Raw genomic sequence first — 20,742 nt, forward strand, 5'->3', positions numbered from 1 at the left:
TTACTCTGAAAGTGTTCAGATTGATGAGAGCTGATAAACGTATTAGAAATAACGTGCATTTAGGTATGAGGAAAGAGCTGTTACCTCCATGAGAGTCTGAAGAAGATCTGAGCAAGACCCAAGGAAACAGGACACGGCGTGGTCACTCATCCCTACATCCTATTTGACAAAGAGAAATTAGTTTGCGAAATGTTTTTTCTCGAATACATTTTAGAACATTTCTGGATGGAGGAGGCTGTATTCAGAGGAAAGCCCAGAAATGAACTATACACTTAATGCAGAAAGAAATATCTGAACAGTGGAAAAAAATCAGCCATGTAAACCCAGGTATTCAATGCATAAATGACTTCTTCTTAAGTTACCAAGGTCCTCAACTAAATATTTTATATATTTGCCTATTCACTTCTATATATTTCATCAATACTTTGTCAAATATATAATTAAATAAATTGAAAATTAGAAGTATTAGATACATTCATCTGACTCCAGTAGTTTTTCAGTGGTCTATGTTACTGGCAAGATGAAAACATAAATAAAAGTTGTAAGTACCTCATGTACTTATATAAAGGCTGGCTGTGGGAAGATAATGAAAATCGTTTAGGATTTAAATGGGGGTGGGTAAGGTGCATTAGCTGGGGCCAAATCCTAATCTAGAAGGATTTAAAAGGGATTGCAAAATGTCCAGATTAAAGTAAGGGTTCTCTGAAAATGCCCTAACCTGAATGTTTCTGCACCTTTGCAAATGTTTCAAAAAATTGAAGGGATGCAGAGACATTGGTATACTTTCCACCAAGAATTCTATATAATGTAATCCCAGAAAAGTTTTAGCTGAGTTCTCCAATGCTAGTTCTTTAGGAGAAAGACGTTGAACCAATTTAGCGGAGGACTGCTGAAGCCTTTTCCTAGTTGGCTCTTCCAGTTAGGACTTTAAAAGAAATCTGAGCAACTGACATCAGAGTCATATAATGCATAAAACAACAGGGGTGGATAATGGATATGGGGCTTACATTGTCAGAAGCAATCAGGGAGGCACAGAGATTAGAATTCAGGCCTTGAGCCACCCCAGTTTACTATTAAACAAATTAGGATCAGACTGTATTCTGCATCACCCAACCAAATCTTCTAATTGAGAAAAATACAAGATAACTGGCCCAGCAAATGCTCTTGTTTATAGTAGTAAATCCCTAAATGGGCAGGTGATTGAACTAGTTGGTCTCCAAGATCCCTTCCAATCCTGACATTCAATGAAAAGGGTTTTTTTGTTTTTGTTTACTTTCTAGGGAGACAAAGTAAAGCCTGTCATTCAAACCTAAATATCAGAACTACCTAATTCTTGTAAAAACATACTTAAGATGAAGGAAAAACTGAATGGAGAAGTGCAAATCTGCTCAAAGTCACTTTCATTTCATGGAACTTTGTCTTAACCTTAAGCATGAGCTTAGATTAAACACCTAAAATGGTAGGTGTCTCTTGGCCTGAGCTCAGAGAAAGGCAGAGCCAAATAAAATGACTGAACAGCTAGAAGCCAAGGTGATGACCTTAGCTTAAGTTGGCAGAAATCCTCAATTTCTGGTTAACACAAATGTCATCAGATCTTGTATTATGATAATACACATTTTAATAAAGAAAAAGGATTACTTGCCCGTCTGCATAATCTGTCCTTTGGTGCTTTTCCAACCTATGACAGAAATTTATTTAGTACAGAAGGACTCAATACACTAGTATATTCCATCTCAACAAATAGGTAAATTGCCATCTCTCTTCACCAGAAATACAAGTTCTTAAAGAACTAATAAAAGGAGAAAAGGCATGTTTCCTGCCCTGTCCCCCCTCCCCACCTCCCATATATGCATGTACATGTGTGTGAAATAACGCATCTTCTAAGTTGTGCCAGCAGCTAGGTCTGACAGCTTTTCCTCAGAACTAATTATTTCAAACTCTTTATTAACTAATTAGTAAATCAATCTAAACAGAGCAAGCTCGGTGATCAAGTGACAGGGAGACAAACAGAGTTTACCGATGTACTTCAACAGCAGTAAGACACAAGGAAGATGTGAGAGCGACGGAGAAACGGTGTTTGAAGGGATAGTGTGCTCAGCTGAGGGGTGAAAAGATAATCTCCTGAATTGTTGCTGAGTGCAAAGGGTGTATCCTGAGAGCTGCTGACTGCCTACTGACAGGAGAAACAACTTTCCATAAGACAGACAATCAAACAAAAGAGCAAGCCCACGGGATGAGAGTTATTCTGCGTCACTGGAATTCAACACATTTTCAAGCCACCTTAAAACCAAATCTGAGCCTTTAGAGGATGAAAAACACAATTGAACAGGAAACTGAACAGATGACCCCTGAAGGGCTAAAGGAATATAGTGATGCCCTACAAGACGATAATGGGAAGAGCCATGATAGATGGTGATTCACTGCTATGAAGAATTGAGACAAATGTGTGTTAACTAGGCTCACCAGCTTATGAACTGTGCTATCTGGCAAGAGGAGACAGAACCACCACCCAAACTTATTAAGTCCACTGAAAATATATCCCTTCTTGATAATCTATGTGAGGTTAAATGATCCAGTAAAGAACAGCTATATCACTACATTACCACTACAGATGCTGAAGATCTAAGAAGGGAACTCAAGATCCAGAGAGCTTAAGTGAAATTCTCATACATCTTATTAACTCTTAGTCGATGGTGATGATCCGGATCCTCACTCTCTTAAGATACTGGATAAAACTACCAATTCTACTCCATGCAGAAATTCTCATACATCTTATTAACTCTTTAATCAAGTCCTTGCGTGATCTGGATCCTCACCCTCTTGAGATAGCTGGATAAAATTACTAATTCTACTCTGTGCAGCTGCTGCTGTGATTTTATCACATACACCATTTGTCCTCAGGAGATTGTTGAGGAACCTTGCTTGGTAGTGCACTGGCAATCATGTCTGATTAACTGTTTGCCCGATGGCCCAAAAAGAATAACTGGAACATCCATGACAACACTGCTAAGCAGGTTAAATGCTTTAATTCATGATTCGGCCAAAAAGATGGTCCAAAAATGCAGTGCGGGCAGTGTAGAGAAGTAGAACAGATATCTTAAAGGTCTTCTGCTCAAAAACAGGCAGTTTGGTACCTGCTTCCTTAAGCTACTTGAGGTTACGTTATTGGTTTAATTCATATATAGAGTTCAGTGACATCCATATCCCAGTTATTCCACTCTAGAATCCAAATTCTTGAGAGCACTGCTTCAGATTCCCAAGTGCATTGCTAACACCACCTTATGGCCATAGCTAGTTTACCCAAGGTGGAGGCTCTTGTTTGGCTGGCAATTAATCTTTAGTTAAAGTTTAGCTTAGGTCCAATGAACCTGGCTTCTCTAATAATCTTTGATAAATTTCAGTCAGCTGAAAGACCTATTGGATAACTGGTTTGCCGGCTGGTTTGTTGGACTATTTGCCAGACTCTTTGCTGGGCTGTTCACCAAACTGTGGGGACCTTCTGGACTTTGATTGTGCCCTGAGTTGGGATGAGTGTTTCTGACTGGGTAGGCTTTAGGATGGTAGCTGCTGGCCCCAGGGTTGAGGCGGGCAAGTTCAAACAGAAATCAATTGATGAAGGCTATAAAGGTAAAGGTAAAGATCTGCTTTGACATTAAGTCCAGTCGTGTCCAACTCTAGGGGGTGGTGCTCATCTCCGTTTCAAAGCCGAAGAGCCGGCGTTTGTCCATAGACACTTCCATGGGGGGGATTTTTAATCAGTTAACCAGCTGATGAATGCTACAAGCAGAAATAGTGGGGGCATTGTTGTCAATAGGTGAGCAATATTAGTGTTGCTGGGAGGTTGGTCTAGTTGGTTATTAGATGGTGCCTGGCTCATAGGATAGAGATAGTTGTGGATGGGGGGCAAGGGGAGAACTGATGGTGGTAAGAAGGTAGTAAGTCTTAGTCAGTCAGTTAGTTAGTGAGATATATGGCAGGAATCTGGGGCTGCTCTTAGAGAAGGTGGAGTCAATATTTGAAAATGATTCCATCTTCCAATTCCCAGTGTTCAGACCTGATGCCAGGTCTCCAGTACCTCAACAGCCCTGCCCTCTGGCTGATGCTGCAAAATGCCAGGTTGGTTTGTAATAAGGCTGTCCTCATCCATTATCTCCTTCTGGATGAGATGGCTATCTGGCATGTATTACCAAGACCTGGAGGAGGGGCCAAAGTGGGTGTTCCCTCTCAGAAATGTGCCTACATGAGGAGTGAGGCACCAGCCATGGAGCTGGTGAGGGGGCATGGGGTAGCCACTGTAATTCAGGAACCCTTAATAGCTTTCAGCTGCAGATAACTGGATATGAGATCATGTAGTTGAAGTTGGGCTCTCAGGATCAGCTGGATTTGTTGCTGATATACCAGTCCCACTATAGCTCAGTGACATCCCTGCCTGAGTTGTTCAATTCTATCACTGGGTTGATAGTGGTGTCTCCAAGGCCTTTGGTTCTCCTAAACTTTTACTTGGCCTCACGTGGCCTTGATTCTGGAGCGGCTCAGGTGTTCATAGCCACCATGTTAACCACAGAACTATCAAGGGCCCAGCTCACACTGGGAGTCACTTGTTGGATCTGCAGTGATTACTAGTAAACCTCTGGAGACAATTCAAAGTGCTGGGTTTGACCTAAAAAGCCCTTCATAGCATAGACCCTGGCTATTCAAGATGCCATCTTTCTCCCATTGTTTCTGCCCATCCACTAAGATCTGACAAACTAGGTCTGCTCCAAACAGTGCCATCCAATGGGATCTAGATGGTGCGCCTTCTCTGTGGTGGTGTCTGCCCTTGGAAAAGCATTCCCCCAGAATTGCCCCCCCACCCCCATCCTTTAGATGAGCTTTGAAGAACTTTTTCCCTGGTCTTGTCAGGTATGAAGGGGGGGCAGTCTCAATGCACCAGTGTTTTAGTCCCCAGGTTTTCACTTTATTTTGATTTTTACTTATATTGAATATAGTTTCTAAATCGTACAACACCTGGAATGGTTATCAGTTGGGTGGCTTATAGATTTTGTTTGTTTGTTTGTTTGTTTGTTTGTATTTATTGGCCATTCAACTCCCAGGGACTCAAGGCAGCATACAAAAGTAGAAAAAAACATAAAAACAGCTATGTGTTTGTGATAAACATAAATGTGATAACTGTAATGAATAAATAAATAAAACATCTTGCCCCCAGAGGTGAGGCAGGTGCCTTCACTTCCGACCTTCAGGAGGGCCCTGAAAACTTGGTTCTGCCGTCTCGCGTGGGGCGGGAAGGTGGGTAACCATTCATGGGATTGGCTCACGCCTTAGAGCCCCTCCCACCAGATTAGAATTTTTTAACCTCTTGGATTTTATACTTATTTATATTATATTTTATATTTGTAAATTGTTTTTATACGATTTTAATTGTTTATTATTATAGTTTTAATTTTATTGTAAACCGCCCAGAGTCCCTCTTTTGGGGGAGATGGGCGATAGCAAAATGTGAATAATAAAAATAAATAAATAAAATGTGATAAACATAAATGTGATTACTAAATAAACAAGCAAACAGACTGCTTATGGCCCCTCTAACAGAATTTTTGCCATCTATGAGCAAAACCTATGAAAAGATGGTGTTTTCCAAAAGCAATCTGCAAGTATTTCAAAGAGGTATGAAGTAATACTGATAAGGGACTTGAATTATCCTGATAGATATCTGCTGGGGACAAATTTGGCCAAATTCTGTTGCTATCAACTAAGTGACTATGGAAGGGAGTTCCTGATTTTTAAGAGAAACTAAGCATGAGTTTAGTCAAGTTCATTATCTTGGACTTCAAAAAAGTGGTTCTTAATTAACAAAGAGCAATGTAGTATTAGGTATGTGCGCCGCCTTGAGTTATTTATAAAAATAATAAAGACGGGATAAAAATAAAATAAATAAATAAAGTAATTAATTATATTAATTAAGTAAATTAATTAAGCAAGCAATTTAATTTAAGTATGGAAGGAAAAGCTAATGGGGAAAGGAAGTCAAGACGGGTTATTAATGGTTTGGATGTAGAGGTGATTTACAGATTGCACAAAATTGGTGGCATATGTAATACCCTAGAAATAAAATTCATTAGAAAATGGGCTGAAAAGAATGGACTGAAATTGCAAACAATTGCACAATTTTCACTTAGGAAACAAAGAATCAAATACACAGGTATAGACTGAGTACTGTAGTATTTGACTTGATAGCTATTGCTATGAAAAAGATTGTGGACTTGTAGTTGACTGCATGCTATAGCCAACGGTGTGACCAACAGAAATGAAGTTACATCAGAAGGCACATGGGCGTGCTCAATACACCTGCCTGCACCTCCTTAAAGCTACATCTTTTTAGGAGGCTCACAAAGTAGCTGTGGGGGCTCAGGAAAATGCAAATTTGAATTAAGGAGGTGAAGTGCAACAAGGTTATCATACCCTCCTGCTGCTTCCTTTCTGCCTCCTTAACAAAAAGGTCTAATCCTGGAGGACTGCATGACCACCAAGTGAATCCAGAAAAAGATTCAGCTTCTCAAAGTAGGTGTTGACAGATGTAGCAAGCATGCCCACATCTCTTCAAAGTGTGTACTAGTTTTCAGATCACAAGAATAGTTCTACTTTATACTGCTTTGGTCACACACCATCCTGTGTGCTGTGTCCAGTTTTGCAACCCACATTTGATAACAATATTCAAGTATCTGAAAGGAATTTGCAAAGCAAGCCAAGATCTTTTCTCCAGAATGCAGAAGATGGAATAATGGATTTAAGTCAAAGAAGGCAGAGAAGGCCAACTGAGTATCAGGAAAAAAAGCTCCTAACAGTAAGGATGGTTTGACAGCGGAACCAACTGCCCTGAGAGGTAATTGGCTCCTCTTCACTAAGCAGGCTGAAGTGGAAGCCTCACAGCTATCTACCAGAATGCTTTGACTTAGATTCTGGCATGGACGAGGGTTTGAAGTTAGTGACCTAAATGACTGCTTCCAAGTCTAAGACTCTAAACCCATGCAGCTAACCAAGTTTCATTTACCGAGAGAGAGTCCTTGTATGAAAGTGATGTTAGATATTCTGTTTAATTTGGTTTTTTTTTAATGTAATGCAGTATTTACCTTGTCCATTAAGTAGGTAGCAGCAGAAAGCCTTTTCACTATGAATGTGTTCCACATCATTAGAGCAATTCCTGGAATTGATTAAACAAATTTAGGTCCAGCTGAGAGCAATGTCAACATTTTTGCTAGGCAAGCTCATAGGACAGCACATTTTTTTTAAAAAAATACTGATAATATTTATACACCTCATTTATGTAAATCCCAAGCAGTTTACTTTAACAATGTAACAGTAATATATTAAGATTGGTACTAATAATTACAAGTTAGGTAAGGCAGCATAAAAATATGCGCTTTTAGAGAACACTGAAAACCCTAAGGTGTCTGGACCTGATGTACAGCTGACAGTATGCCCTTCCATAGGACCAGTACACCACAGAGATCTGCTTCCAAGTTGTCACTAAGTGGTAACCTGAAAACCATGGCTGAAGATCCCTGAGGGAGACGGGGGGTTAAGGAATCAATACTCCCATTAAATAAGTAGGGAAGTTTGATATCAGGGAGGCTCAGCCTTCCTGTATTTGCAAGTAGCGCTACGTTGCTTTGTGAAGTCTACAAATTATTTAGAAGTTATTAATCACAGGCTCCTGAGTGAACAATCATTGTATGTAAGAACCTGGAGCACTGTGAATCTAGCACAATCAGACACCTCATTTAGTCCCCCGCCCCCTGAAATTCAGATTTATTAGGGATTTATTTCACCAGAAATCACTACAGGAGCAGTCAAAGTTTGCAAGTTGAAGCCCCCACAGTTCAGTCAGATTTGATATTAGTACTTGCATCCACTAATGAAATGAGGCACTGCCAAACATTGCATACAACGCTTATTATGGACCAAGACCAGCTTTGGCACTGACAGGGGAATATTCTGATACTTCTGTGAAGTTTTAATTTACAGATCAAATGATAGCTGTGGACCCTCACAACACAGATAACTCTGAATCAAATTCTCTACTTCACACTGACAGATCCAGAATACTTCCTTTATTCTTACCATGTTGAATATGAGCATTATCAATGCATCTGAGATGTTCTATGGACCTGATGAGAAAACGTGCTTCCTTGGATTAGAAAGACAGAAATAACCAATATTACTCAGTCAATGCACTAAAGCACATAAACAACTGTCTTCCCAACTACTTGTTAAATTTTTTGATTTATTATTTCAGACTTAGTTTTAGAGTATATTTTCTGGCTACAGATCCTTATGACTAAATAGCATGGGCCACCACACACACAAATACTATCTATTCACAGAATCAAATGAAAAAAACTAAAGTTCTGTAGTTTTTTTTTTCAGAAGATCTGTTCAAAAGTTATTCAGGCAGAAACACCAGTTGCTGAGCTGACTCTTCTCAAAGTTGGAAGGAAGAGTTATAACAACAAAGAAGCAGCAGCAGATAAAGGGATGTATCAGGTAAATAATTTCTAAATATTCTGATGTATTACTTAAGGTTATTTGATATATTTCTGCCATGCACTGGTAATACATATTTTGATATATTAATTAATTACCATACACTGGGAAATTGCAGCAATACTGAAATCCAGTCTGTATACTGACGTATAACCTTGTCTTCCATTGAAACAGTTTCTGTGTCACCGGTCCGTACAGTATCAACAGAAAGCCTCCTTTGTTTCAATCTTCAAAACAATGACAGCTCAATATAGTAGTTCTAACTTGTGATGGCTATTTATATGCTGTCACATCTAATAAATTATGACAATGTCAATATGGAAAACGTGCCCTGTCACTGTGAAACAAAGAGGATACCATACCCACTTCCTAAAATAAATTTAGTCAAAGCAGCCTTTTTCTATCTACGAAGTCTGAACCAGTTCGAATGACTTTCATTATCTGAACATGTCAGGCAAGATCATGCATAACAAAAAAAAAACACAAGGGGGGAGAAAGTGAAAGGTTCCCTCTACCTCTGGGTCTTTGTTCCACTGCACAACATACTCCCAGCAGGAATGTGCATGGAGGACGTCCATCTCCAGGCTGCAAGGAAACTGTTCATATGCTAAATGGAGTAGTTCTAGAAATAAATTTTAAAAGAGGGAGGGTGGATATTATTTTGCATTCCATTGCTGCCAGTTAAACAGAAATAAAAAGTATGACTGAAAGTAGTTTTTTCATTCTGTATCTTTACCTAATATGGGTTCCATGCTTGGCTGGTCTTCTCCATCCTCACCTACAAGGCTGCTGCCAGCCTGCTGTGGTTCCTCCTTGCTTTCTGCTTCATTTTTCTGTCGGCCTAATCTGAGTAAGGACAGACTGAGGTCTTGCTTGAAAACCCATTTGGATACACTGTCAGCAATGCCCCCTAAAGGAAAACCAAAGCAGTCCGGGATCAGTCTACAAATACCCAGAAAGCAAATGGTTCTTTCTTTCTACTGTAGTTTTAAACTATGCAATTTGCTGCCATCAGGTATGGTAATGCCCATCAGTTTAAATAGGGACAGGACTGGACAAATTCATGGAGGACCTGCTTTTATCTAAGAAAAAGTTAAAACATTTAAAAATATATAGCCCTGATACTACTGTAGTACTGACTGTACTACTTCCTGGCTCACAAGCAACATACAGTACTTTAATGTCTTTAAATGGTAGATGAACTCCCTGTCCATGCTTGTGCCTCTGGAAGTGTGGCTTCTGTTTTTGTGCATGTTTCAGTGGGCATAAGATGGGAATGGTATGAGGCACAGTGCCTGGGGGTTCAGTATGGCCAGGGAAGGCTGGTAGCCCTGCTTCTCTTCCACCTCTCATACGGCCCAACCATTCTCAGACTGGCTGGCTCTACAGCATTTGAGCAGACTCTAAACCTATATCAACTCACACATTATACCTTTCAAACCAGAGAATCCTTATAGGAGAAGGACACCAGATTCCAGTGCATGAGGGAAGAATTAAGCAAAATTGGAATGAGTTGGACCACTGAGGGGGGTCTCACCATATACAGACCAAGCTTCATATGCCACTGTGGCAATTGGGCAAACTTCCTTCAAATCTCCAAATGGTGAATTTAATCCAGGAGAAAATAAGGTAAAAGTCTTAATATTTAATGACAGAGATATTGAATCACCAATATGATATACTGAATACTGGGCTGCTGATGACTGCACTGGTAAATGATGGTGACTGGATTTTGCATCCCCACAATACACATATATTCCAGTTCATGTTACAAGCCAACTTCAGGTTAAGGCTTTGTTTGCAGTCCTCAGAACTACAAACTAGTAGTTGCCCCTGTATTTGAGCTTTATGACATTGCAACAGGCTATGGAACTATCACTTCCAGTCTTCCCCAGCTTCTGAGCAGACTGAATTTCATTTGCAAGTGAATTTCCGGATGTGCATGTAGAAGTTGTTTCAGTGAGAATACTTCTAAAATGTAGAAGAGAAAACACTATGAAATAACTTTGTTTCCAGATTTTTACTTCTTTTCCCCTTACCACTACAACTCAAATATTTTGGGGAGAGGAGGATCCCAAGATGCTTAAAAGGAGGACAAAATTACCAGTTCAATGGAGCGGCCTCAGAACTTTGGAAACAGACTCATGAACACTCTGGATATCTGTCTGTCTGTCTATTCCATTTGTACAGCCATTTGTAATTCCATTTGTCATGGAATTTGGACTTTATTAAGTATAAAAAGGTTGAATCCAGCTTAGCCCATTCACAAAGAAAACTCCTTCTACTCATAAAGTTGCCCCAAAGAAGATTTCACTTGCAGGGCTGTATTTCTCCATTCCCTCTCTTTTCTGCAACTTCCTATTCCCTTCCTCACAGTACTCTGGGGATTCTCTGGGGCTGATTCCCAAGCAGCTGCCTGGAGAGAAGGAATCAATGACAACTGCCACCCCTTTCCAGCCCAACTCTTTTGGGAGAAGATCACCTTTTCCTCCTTCAAGCAACTTCTTTACAGAAAGTCTCCCCAGGGGCTCAGCCTGCAAAGAAGAAGCTGGGCTTGTCTTCTTGCTCAGTTTACTATTCAGAAGTGTCTGAAGTATTAGGCAATCCTCTAACTGTTTCAGCAGAAGCTTCCAGTATTCTGTATCGAGCGAGAGGGCTTCCCAGGAATCTGTATCAGCACCTACAGTTATCTGGGAAAACTAATTTAAAAAATGGTTTGTGAACTTCTCATGTTATCAAGCTCTGGTTTCACATATTGTGTGCATAAAGTCCAGATTTTCAAAATGCAAAGACAACAGAAGAACCCCAATTACAGCTTTCTGTCACGTGCATGACACATACGTATTGTATTCACACTTGCTATTTTTAAGAAGGTTCCCTCAGAGATGAGAAACAGCAAGAGATGTACCTGAAGTAAATATAGCTGCAACGTAAGACATTTACACACGTCATATTAAATTACCGGATGTTTAAATTGAGACTGATGTAAAGAAGCAGCCTTAATCTAAAAGTAAAACTGGTGAAGGGGGAGACCTGCATCCCTTCAGCTCCTTGGAGAAAGAACATGATAACATAAATACATGTATCTGTGTTCACAGGTGGGCTGAGACAGAGCCTGAACAAATTCAGAAACAGCCCATTTTTATTTAGTAAGAAGCAATATTTTTATTTTGTTTACATTAGGCTTCTCTACCAATGCTGATATTCAACGTGGCTATCAACAGTAATAAACTCTAACATAATTGTAACTTTAAAATGCAAACGAATGAATCAACGCACAGACAAAAGACGCCAGCACCAAGCCAGTTAAAACTTTCCTTTATAAACAAACCAGGAGATGCCAAAAGCTTGTTGGCGTCTGTTAGCGAGACAGCCACAGAAATCCTAGTTTCTCTTGACAGCAAGTTCAAGGGCCCGGGAGCAGCAGCTGAGAATTTAGTACAGCCATTTCATGGTATTCATAATGGGTAAGTAGCATGTGAAATTTAGTTGCATCCAGCATTGCCTATGTTAATAAATCATGAGACCTTACTGGCACATCTAATATATGTACCAAAAAACTTTGCATCACACTTTCCAACATAGCTTATAATTGGATGTTTAGCAGCAAGTATTAGGGTTTGGGGGGGGGAAGCCATATTTGCTACATAGCAAAAGGACAGAAATGGAAGTCACATACCTTTTTCTCTGCAAGACCCTCAGTTATCTGTGCTGTTACTGAATGCCCAACATAAGCAAATACTAAGGCAGCTCCGTTATTCTCAGACTGAATACAGGCTGTTCGCATCTGCTGCCACCAGGGGGAGATGGACTGAGAATCCCATGAAACATCTGTAGCAACCAAAATCAAGGACATGCATATGGGATGTCAACAACAATTAAGAAAATAAATTTACTACCGATGTTTTATTCCCAAGTATTCACTTGTGAACAGGGAAGCTTGTTTACTGGTAGACCAAGATAAACTATTAAAACCAGGATTGGGAAGAATATGTCGACAGCTGGAGACCTCAGATGGCTATAAGAGGGGGAGAGGATTAACTTGCCACAGTCAGATCAAGAGAGTATTTGCAAAGTCTGTCAGCTGAGCATGTCTAGAGAGTAAGGAAGATGACCTTGATGGAGATTCGCAAGAGTGGTTACCCAAATGATGAGGGGTGACAAGAAAGGAGAGGAGGTACAGCATGATCAGATTTGCGAGGTTGATGTCAACCCCACCAGAAGGCTAAAACTACTTTTATTGAGAGTGGCGATAACAACAGAATCTTGCAAGTCTCATCATGCTATACCTCCTCCCCCTGATTATAATACTGTGAACTAGGGAAGTCTCTGTCTGAGTTTCTTCCACATATTTTCTCTCTGTTGTGGACTTAAGATATGTTTCACCTCTCATTGCTTTGGTAACAGATCTTGCCTATCTCCATCAAAGTCATCTTCCTTACTCTCTACAGCATGTGGACATTCAGGTCTTCTAAATAACATCAGGGGAATTTCTTATTTGCATGCAACAATAGGTCTGACTTTATTAACAGCTGTAATTTCTGTTTTCAATCTCTGGGCAATGGCCCATTTTCAGAAACTGAGCATGTTCACTGAACTTCTCACCTGTCATTCTACTCAGAAGTGACAGTGCAGCATGGAGGCAGCAAACTGAGTGGGTCCTATGAAGAACAGCCTTTTCCTTGGAAAGCCACACACTAAGCAGCAGGGACTAAAAAAGAGACAGAAGGTTTAGGAGGCTTAGTGGTGAGAGATTTAGGAGACCACTTCTCCAAGCACTTTAGTAAAAACCTCTAAACAAAAGAGAAGTCACTTTAATTTTAATCTATTGACCACTGCATTAATATTGTTAATATCCTCCAGAGACAAATTTCCAGTTTAAAACCCTAGTCATGTGCATTTGTTCAGTCATTCTTTCTCATTTTAATCATGATTTAATTAGGACCTGAGTCCCCTTGACTTCTACTTTTACATTCCACAAAGACTTATCCTAATTTTGCAGTGCCAAACATTTCTTCTGATATTTTCAATCATTTTTGTTTAATCTGATTAAATAAATTACTTTCAATTATTTCCACATATACCCCAACAAAATAAATAATCTCAACAGAATTTTAATCCGTAAGATACAGGTTTTTTCCTTATTTTATTTTATTTATTTATTTATTTATTTAATTTTATCCCGCCTTTATTATTTTTACAAATAACTCAAGGCTGTGAACATACCTAATATTCCTTCCTCCTCCTGTTTTCCCCACAACAACAACCCTGTGAAGTGGGTTGGGCTGAGAGAGAGAGACTGGCCCAAGGTCACCCAGCCGGCTTTCATGCCTCAGACGGGACTAGAACTCACTATCTCCTGGTTTCTAACCCAGCACCTTAACCATCAGACCAAACTGGCTCATTTTAGTTGTATGGCAGCTAATTGTGTGTTTATGTGTGTCCCGTCATTTACTGTACAATCATCTCATCAAAGGTCTAGGGTTCCCTGGTGTCCCATGCCTTAATTAAATTCCAAAGGAAGATATCATAAGGGAATTTCTTACTATGGAGCTTTTTCAAATCAGGAATTATGAATAGTTGGAAAGGATACAAAGGAATAAAAAATACGTAACAGGAAATAAGCATAAGCAGTCTTCGATCTTGCAACAATAAACAAGATCAAAACTATCATCACAAATGTATTTAAAGTTCCCTGTGAATGGGGTAGAAAATGAGAAGCCCTTTTCACAGGGAAAGAAAACTTTGCGGAAGCTAAAAGATAAATTTCAGTACGGTACTGAACTACACTGCAGCAAGTTAAAAAATGTGTCCCTCCAAGTCAGTCTTGATTCCTGGCGACTGCCTGGACAAGTCCCTGTAGTTTTCTTGGCAAGGTTCTTTGGAAGAGGATTGCCATTGCCTTCTTCCTGGGGCTGAGAGGAAATGACTGGCCAATGGTCACCCAGCTGGCTTTGTGACTAAGGCAGGGCTAGAACTCACAGTCTCCTCGTTTCTAGCCTGGTGCTTTTAATCACTACACCAAATTGGCTCCGTAACCTTAAGCATCCCATTTTTATGACAGAGATGTAGTAAGATTAGTTTTATTACACATGTGTTTTGCTGCAGATTAATAATCTAAAACTAATTCAATTAAATTCAAAATTCTTTAAAACACACAGATACTTAATTGGACAAATTGTTCTCATGTATAAATGTCTTCTCCCCATCAAGCTCTTCCATGTTTTAATTCTCTTCCCCATCCACCTCCTCTCCAAATTTATGTTCTAATGTTGATTCTTACTTATCTGTTTCTAATATATTGGCTATAAACCAATGAACAGTTAGAATTTAGGCCTGATCCTGATGACAACTCTAAAGAATAAAACAGGAAAAATAATACAACACTCACCAATAATAGGTGGGGGGTAAATCCTGCAGACTTCAGGGTCTGACACATTTCTTCTGTTGAACTTTCTCCATGTAAACATTTCCAGAAAAAAAACCCTCCTATACATACACACATATACACAAAGTTATCACATATTTTTTTACTCCTTCAACACTCTGTTTCACCCATTAAATTCTTTTTGATTGAAAACAGAACAATCTATCAGACAGTGGAGACAGGACCAATTCATACTGAGAGTAAACTACATTAATGGGAGCTACTTATATTCTGCATTCTCCTCCTGTTTGTACAATTTTGTTCCCATTGCACTGAACCAAGGTTATTTCTACTGCAGAGCTCAAAGCAACTCTTTAGTCTGCTCTGTAAAAGACATAAAGAGTACTTCATTCATACCAATGTTTTAAGGAGCTCCTTCAGAAAAACTTCCTAACTAAATTTAAAAAAGGGAATCCATTACACAAGTGGAGAAGCTCCTTAGCTAAGGTTATATTAATCATCCAGGGTCATACCTAAAGCCACATATTCCTTCTCATCTAGCTTCTTCACATTAATTGCATCTTTTTCATAATCCAGGTACTCCAAGAAAGTTTTCACAGGCAGCATTCCATCTTTATCGTCCACAAAATGTACCAAAGGCTGGGTGTTCTGCTGTTTGTACGTCTCAAGTAACATCTGCAGCCTAGTCAATTCTTTTTCATCTAACCGGAGTAATTTAGCCAAGACCTTAAAAGCAGTAGAACATGAAATAAGAGAAAATCAGATTTACTCTTGAAACTGCTCTCATGATTCCAGTCATCACAATTTCTCTGATTATCGATGTTGATTTAAGATTTTTTGCTAAGTGGTTGTGTTTTGTTGCCTTGTAACATCCCTTGTACTGTTGCAGAGAATATTGGGAGGACCTCACTTAAACTAAAATTATTTCATGCAACACTTGAACTTATTGGCCTTTCTAAAAAAAGTTTGCTTGGACAACTGGTATAGTCCACACTTCAAATATGTAACTGCTCATTAGTTAATAAATGAAGATGTTGAAGAAGCCATATTTAAAATGTATTCTGTTTTCCACTGGATACATAGGTTGAAGTAACCCAGAATATTAATAAAGCTAATTTAATTCAAGGCATAGGTCAAAGTTTTCCTTATGAAGGCTCCTGAAACCGTATGTTAAGAAACAGCATCAAATAAGAACTTCAAGTTATTTCATATAAGACTATAAACCACACAGAGTCACTCTTCAAGTGAGATGGGCAGCGACAAAATTCAAAATATAAATAAATAAAATTTTGTGAAAAGCAAAAAAAAATCTCATAAGACGTATAGTGTACTACTAAAAGTGTACCACACTGTCCAACTATTGCCCAAATCTCATGACATTAATTTTTATCCTCAGGGAGACTGACTATGCCTACAAAAAAGCACAATATATAAAGCAGCCCTTAGTACTTCCCTTAAGTAGACATTTAAAATATCAATACAATTAAGATGTCATATTTTTGATAAAATATCTCCTTGATGCAGAATATCATCAGTTCCAATTTCAGAACATTAAACAGTAAGTTCAAAGAGCTGAGCTCAATACCATAGCTCCACCTGCATTAATGGGCTTCCTTGTGCAGTGCCAGTCCAAGCCAGAAGGATAAGGAAGACTTCATTGTGCTCACAAGTTCCATAAATGCACACCACCCCTACACACCATGAATAAATATACATACATACATACATACATACATATATATATATCTGTTCAATTGTGTCCAGTTCTCAGAGACTGCCTGGACAAGTCCCTACAGGTATTTTGGCAAGGTTTTTCAGAAGTGGTTTGCCATTGCCTGCTTCCTAGGGCTGAGAGAGAGTGACTGGACCAAGGTCACCCAGCTGGCTTTGTGCCTAAGGCAGGACTAGAACTCACAGTCTCACAGTTTCTGGCCTGATGCCTTAACCACTACACCAGACTGGATCTCTATTTTTATTTTAAAAAATACTTTATTACAAGCCAATTTTCAGACATTTCTACTTATCTACAGTTAGGTCTGTAAATTCTTTTCTATTTTCTTTTATACATACATGTCTGCATTCCTAGGGTTGTTGTTTTTTTCCTTTCATAAAATCAAAATCTCACACTACTTACGTTCTCAGATGGCTCCATCTCAGGCGGTATATTCTGAGAATTTAGATTGCTGACTGACTCGTGAAGCTGCAGCAGTTTTAGTTTATTTGCACAGAACTGCAGCAACCCTTCATCAATACAATCCACCTCTGGAGAGAAAGAGTGACAGAAAGAAAACAATGCCCATTAGTCTCAATGAATGTGCCACGGAGTTGTTAAATCTCTCTGCAGCTTCATTAAATACCCTGCTAAGCAGGATATTTTCAGTGCACAGAAGCCTGCCAGAGGATACTGTTTCATCAAGTTAAATCCTGGATAGGTTTTGCCCATAGGCAAGTAAAGTGACAACTTCCCTTTAAACAGGCAGTTGAAATCAAGTCCAAACAGAACAAAAAGCGACATACGAAAGCTTAAAAACATGTATCTAAGGAATTCTCTTGCTTACAAACTCATCCGCAAGATGAATTTCCTACAAAATTCATTGACCATTCTTATTTTGCCTTCCAATGTTGGGAAATGGACATTCATCATACATTCAATGTAGTTAAGAGTTTTCCAGATTTTTAGTCGAACGATTTAATATTTTTACGATGCCTCTTCCTACTGAAGCAACCTAAGCCTTTCCAACAAGAAGTGTGGACTTACCTTGATAAACATCATTAATTGTGCTATCTCAATTTCTTATTTTATACAGGTGGAACCAAATAATGATCCTTGGGCTGCCTCGCAGTCTGTATCTGCTTCAGAATCCTATCTGAAATTTTTAACTGTTTTCCAGAATTCCCTGGTGGAATTTCTAGCCAGCACACTGGTCTCGCACTTGAATCATATGACTGACATGGTCACTCTAGTTACCTTCCCTCCCACAATTACTAGTTCAATAGACTTTGATATGAAGAGAGTGTGGATGACAGGAAGAGAGTGCAGGTGGACGAATATGAAGATAGTTAGAACTCCTCCTAAACACAGGTTAAAGAAAGGATGATGTCACACAGAACATTATAATGGATCTTAAAATGGATTTATCTCACATAAACTTCAAAGGAAGAATACAAGCAAGCCTCCAGTGATATATTTATGAAAATATTTGATACAATCATTCATTTTAGACAACACATTACATGCATTTTCAGTGAGCAATTCCCATTTTTGAATGATGCCACCAGGGCTGAAGTTCAAAAGAGCAATCCCTGGAGAGAAGAGAAGGATTTCATTCTGAAATATTTTCACCATATACTACTGCACTCACTTGTTCTCCTGCAAGAACAACATCAAAAGAGCTACAATATAGTTCCTTGCAGAGTTGTACTTGTTTCTTTCAAATGAAACTTAGTTACCTACCCAGTAACAGCAAAAAAGGACCTACAGTAAAGATCATCAATGACTATCACATTCTTCAAGGAAATTGTAAAATTGAGGGGGAAAACGCAGTCTCATTATTCTGCAACACAACAGGCAGTCACAAAATAAATGTTCACTTACCCTGATTTTTTAAGGTCTCCATCAGTGCTTGTGTGATGTTCATCAGAAAAGGTAATGGCAAACGCTCATTTGCCAGGATGCTCTCTAAAGCCTATCAGTAAAATATAACACAGAGAATATCTTTTTCCAACTTCACGCTACTATTTTTAAAAATAAAACCTAGTAATAATTTACATATTGGCATAAATCAGACGTTTCTATACTGCTTAACTTTAGTATCTTTTCGGCTGGAAGCCTTTGCTGGGCCTAAAGCGGATCCTATGGAGAAACAGAGTTATAAAGAGAAAAACACCCAATGCCAATGAAACAAACCCTTTGTTTATGGTACGTCTTATTACAGAAATGATTATATTTCATAAACCAGATGTACACATTGTGTAAACACAGGAGCTATGTTGTAAGTAAATCCAGTTAGTAAATAACGTTGTTTAACATAATTCCTATGTCATGCAGGCCTACTGCAGGGGGCACCAGCAGCTGCTGAGAGCTGATACCAAATCTATAACATGCAGGAGAAAAAGGAAAGACCCACAACCATCAGACCTGCATGTTGGTAGAAACAAGAGCAGCTCTTCTTCCTCATAGTCCCTCTCCCAATTTAAATAATCACAATGTGTGTACAGATTCTGCCTTTCCTCCGGTGAGTGCTGCCAAATTTCATCCTGCCAGCACCCAGGAGGATGGGAATTTGAACCAAAAATCTCCTAGTAAAGCACTCTAATCACTAACAGAAAAACTGAGTTCTTAGATATGCAGATCAAAACAAGCTTTAATTGAGATTAACAGCCATTAATTTGCAGATATAAAGCAGATTAATCTGCCAAATGAAGCACTTTCTAATTACCTGTTTTTTAGTAGCAGGGTATTTAACATCCAGTATTAATTCCTTTACTTCAACCTCAACTGTATCTGAAAAGAAAGTTAACCAATATAATTCCAAAAAAATCATTAGGGAAAGTTCTAATTACAGGAGGTCCTATATTCAAAAGCGTTTCCTCTCTAGTAAATAAGTGGGGACAGAATATTATTTGCTTAGGGCCAAATGCTTTACAGACAACTGCTTTTGACTGGTATAAAGTAAAACTCCTGGCTTTTCTGCTGTGTCACAAGACACTGTGATGATCTTCATCTGCTTGCACTGCAGACAACTCAAGGTATGCTCCAATCGAGTTAACACCGAGAAGTAAAACAGCCTGCGTTTCTTGTAATCGTCTTATCAGAAGTGGTCCCTTGAAATGTGTTCCTCCAGCACCCTGACAGCACCCATGACACTTGAGAGGTTTTTTTCCTATCTTCACAGCAACCCCCAGAAGGCTTCACTGCACTGGAGTCATATAACTGTTGTCAAAACTAGCAGGAAGACTGGCACAGGAAAGCAAGAAAACAGAGTAAGGCAAGTGCACTCCTGGGAAAGAGTTTCCCACTGATAACTGCTGTTTCGACACACCAGTCGTACTTCCATACTTCCAGTCTTTTAGAACAACATGCAGTGACGGAACGCCAAACCGAACTTGGGGATACAGAGGAGGAAGCAAGACAGGTAGGGGAGGAAACTAGGCCATTATAAAAAAGACTCTTGAGTCCTGGGAGCAGAGGTGGAGGCAGGTAGAAAACATGAGAAAGAAACTGAGAGTAACTTTGCATTAATTACACTAGCTGTGTGGGGAAATTACTCTGGTAGGCTTTCAAGGTTGTGCTATGTCAGTGTTTTTCAAACTTGGCAACTTTAAGACGTGCGGACTTCAACTCCCAAAATCTCCCAGTCAGTATGCTGGCTGGGGAATTTTGGGAGTTGAAGTCCGCACGTCTTAAAGTTGCAAGTTTGAAAAACAATGTTACATTATCCTACTAGCTATAAAAAACTTGCCAGAAATCTAAGTGGTTCTTGTTTCCTTAGTATGCCAGCCTTGCAAGGCTTGATATATACAACAGAAGGGGAAGCATATATTTTTTTATTTATTTTATATCCTGCCTTTATTTTTATAAATAACTCAAGGTGGCGAGCATGCCTAATACTCCTTCCTCCTCCTATCTTCCCCACAACAACAACCCTGTGAGGTGAGTTGGGCTGAGAGAGAGTGAGTGGCCCAAGGTCACCCAGCCAGCTTTCAGGCCTAAGGCAGGACTAGAACTCTCGGTCTCCTGGTTTCTAGCCCGTTACCTTAACCACTAGACCAAACTGGCTCTATAATGTCTACTTCATTTGCACCACAAGTCC

General features: G+C 39.3%; 1 protein-coding gene and 1 pseudogene across 2 annotated transcripts in view; one reads left to right on the plus strand and one right to left on the minus strand.

Moving 5' to 3' along the window:
- Positions 1-20,742, minus strand: part of RAB3GAP2 (RAB3 GTPase activating non-catalytic protein subunit 2) — a 55,159-nt gene that overhangs the window by 7,367 nt on the left and 27,050 nt on the right. The window contains exons 17-30 of one of the 2 annotated variants that reach the window (XM_063303645.1): positions 19,369-19,433; positions 18,525-18,615; positions 17,064-17,191; positions 15,442-15,655; positions 14,933-15,030; positions 13,147-13,252; positions 12,221-12,372; positions 11,024-11,240; positions 9,278-9,451; positions 9,057-9,163; positions 8,119-8,185; positions 7,128-7,198; positions 1,643-1,678; positions 85-159 (exon numbers count right to left, since the gene is read on the minus strand). In XM_063303645.1, coding sequence (XP_063159715.1) covers positions 85-159; positions 1,643-1,678; positions 7,128-7,198; positions 8,119-8,185; positions 9,057-9,163; positions 9,278-9,451; positions 11,024-11,240; positions 12,221-12,372; positions 13,147-13,252; positions 14,933-15,030; positions 15,442-15,655; positions 17,064-17,191; positions 18,525-18,615; positions 19,369-19,433 — 1,601 coding nt within the window. Of the gene's footprint in view, positions 1-84; positions 160-1,316; positions 1,679-7,127; positions 7,199-8,118; positions 8,186-9,056; positions 9,164-9,277; positions 9,452-11,023; positions 11,241-12,220; positions 12,373-13,146; positions 13,253-14,932; positions 15,031-15,441; positions 15,656-17,063; positions 17,192-18,524; positions 18,616-19,368; positions 19,434-20,742 lie in introns of those variants that run through there. The other variant, XM_063303637.1, reaches the window with a different exon arrangement.
- LOC134488569 (cleavage and polyadenylation specificity factor subunit 5-like) lies at positions 9,732-10,469 on the plus strand (annotated as a pseudogene).

This window comes from Candoia aspera, chromosome 1, assembly GCF_035149785.1.
Source record: "Candoia aspera isolate rCanAsp1 chromosome 1, rCanAsp1.hap2, whole genome shotgun sequence".
Lineage (NCBI taxonomy): Eukaryota > Metazoa > Chordata > Lepidosauria > Squamata > Boidae > Candoia > Candoia aspera.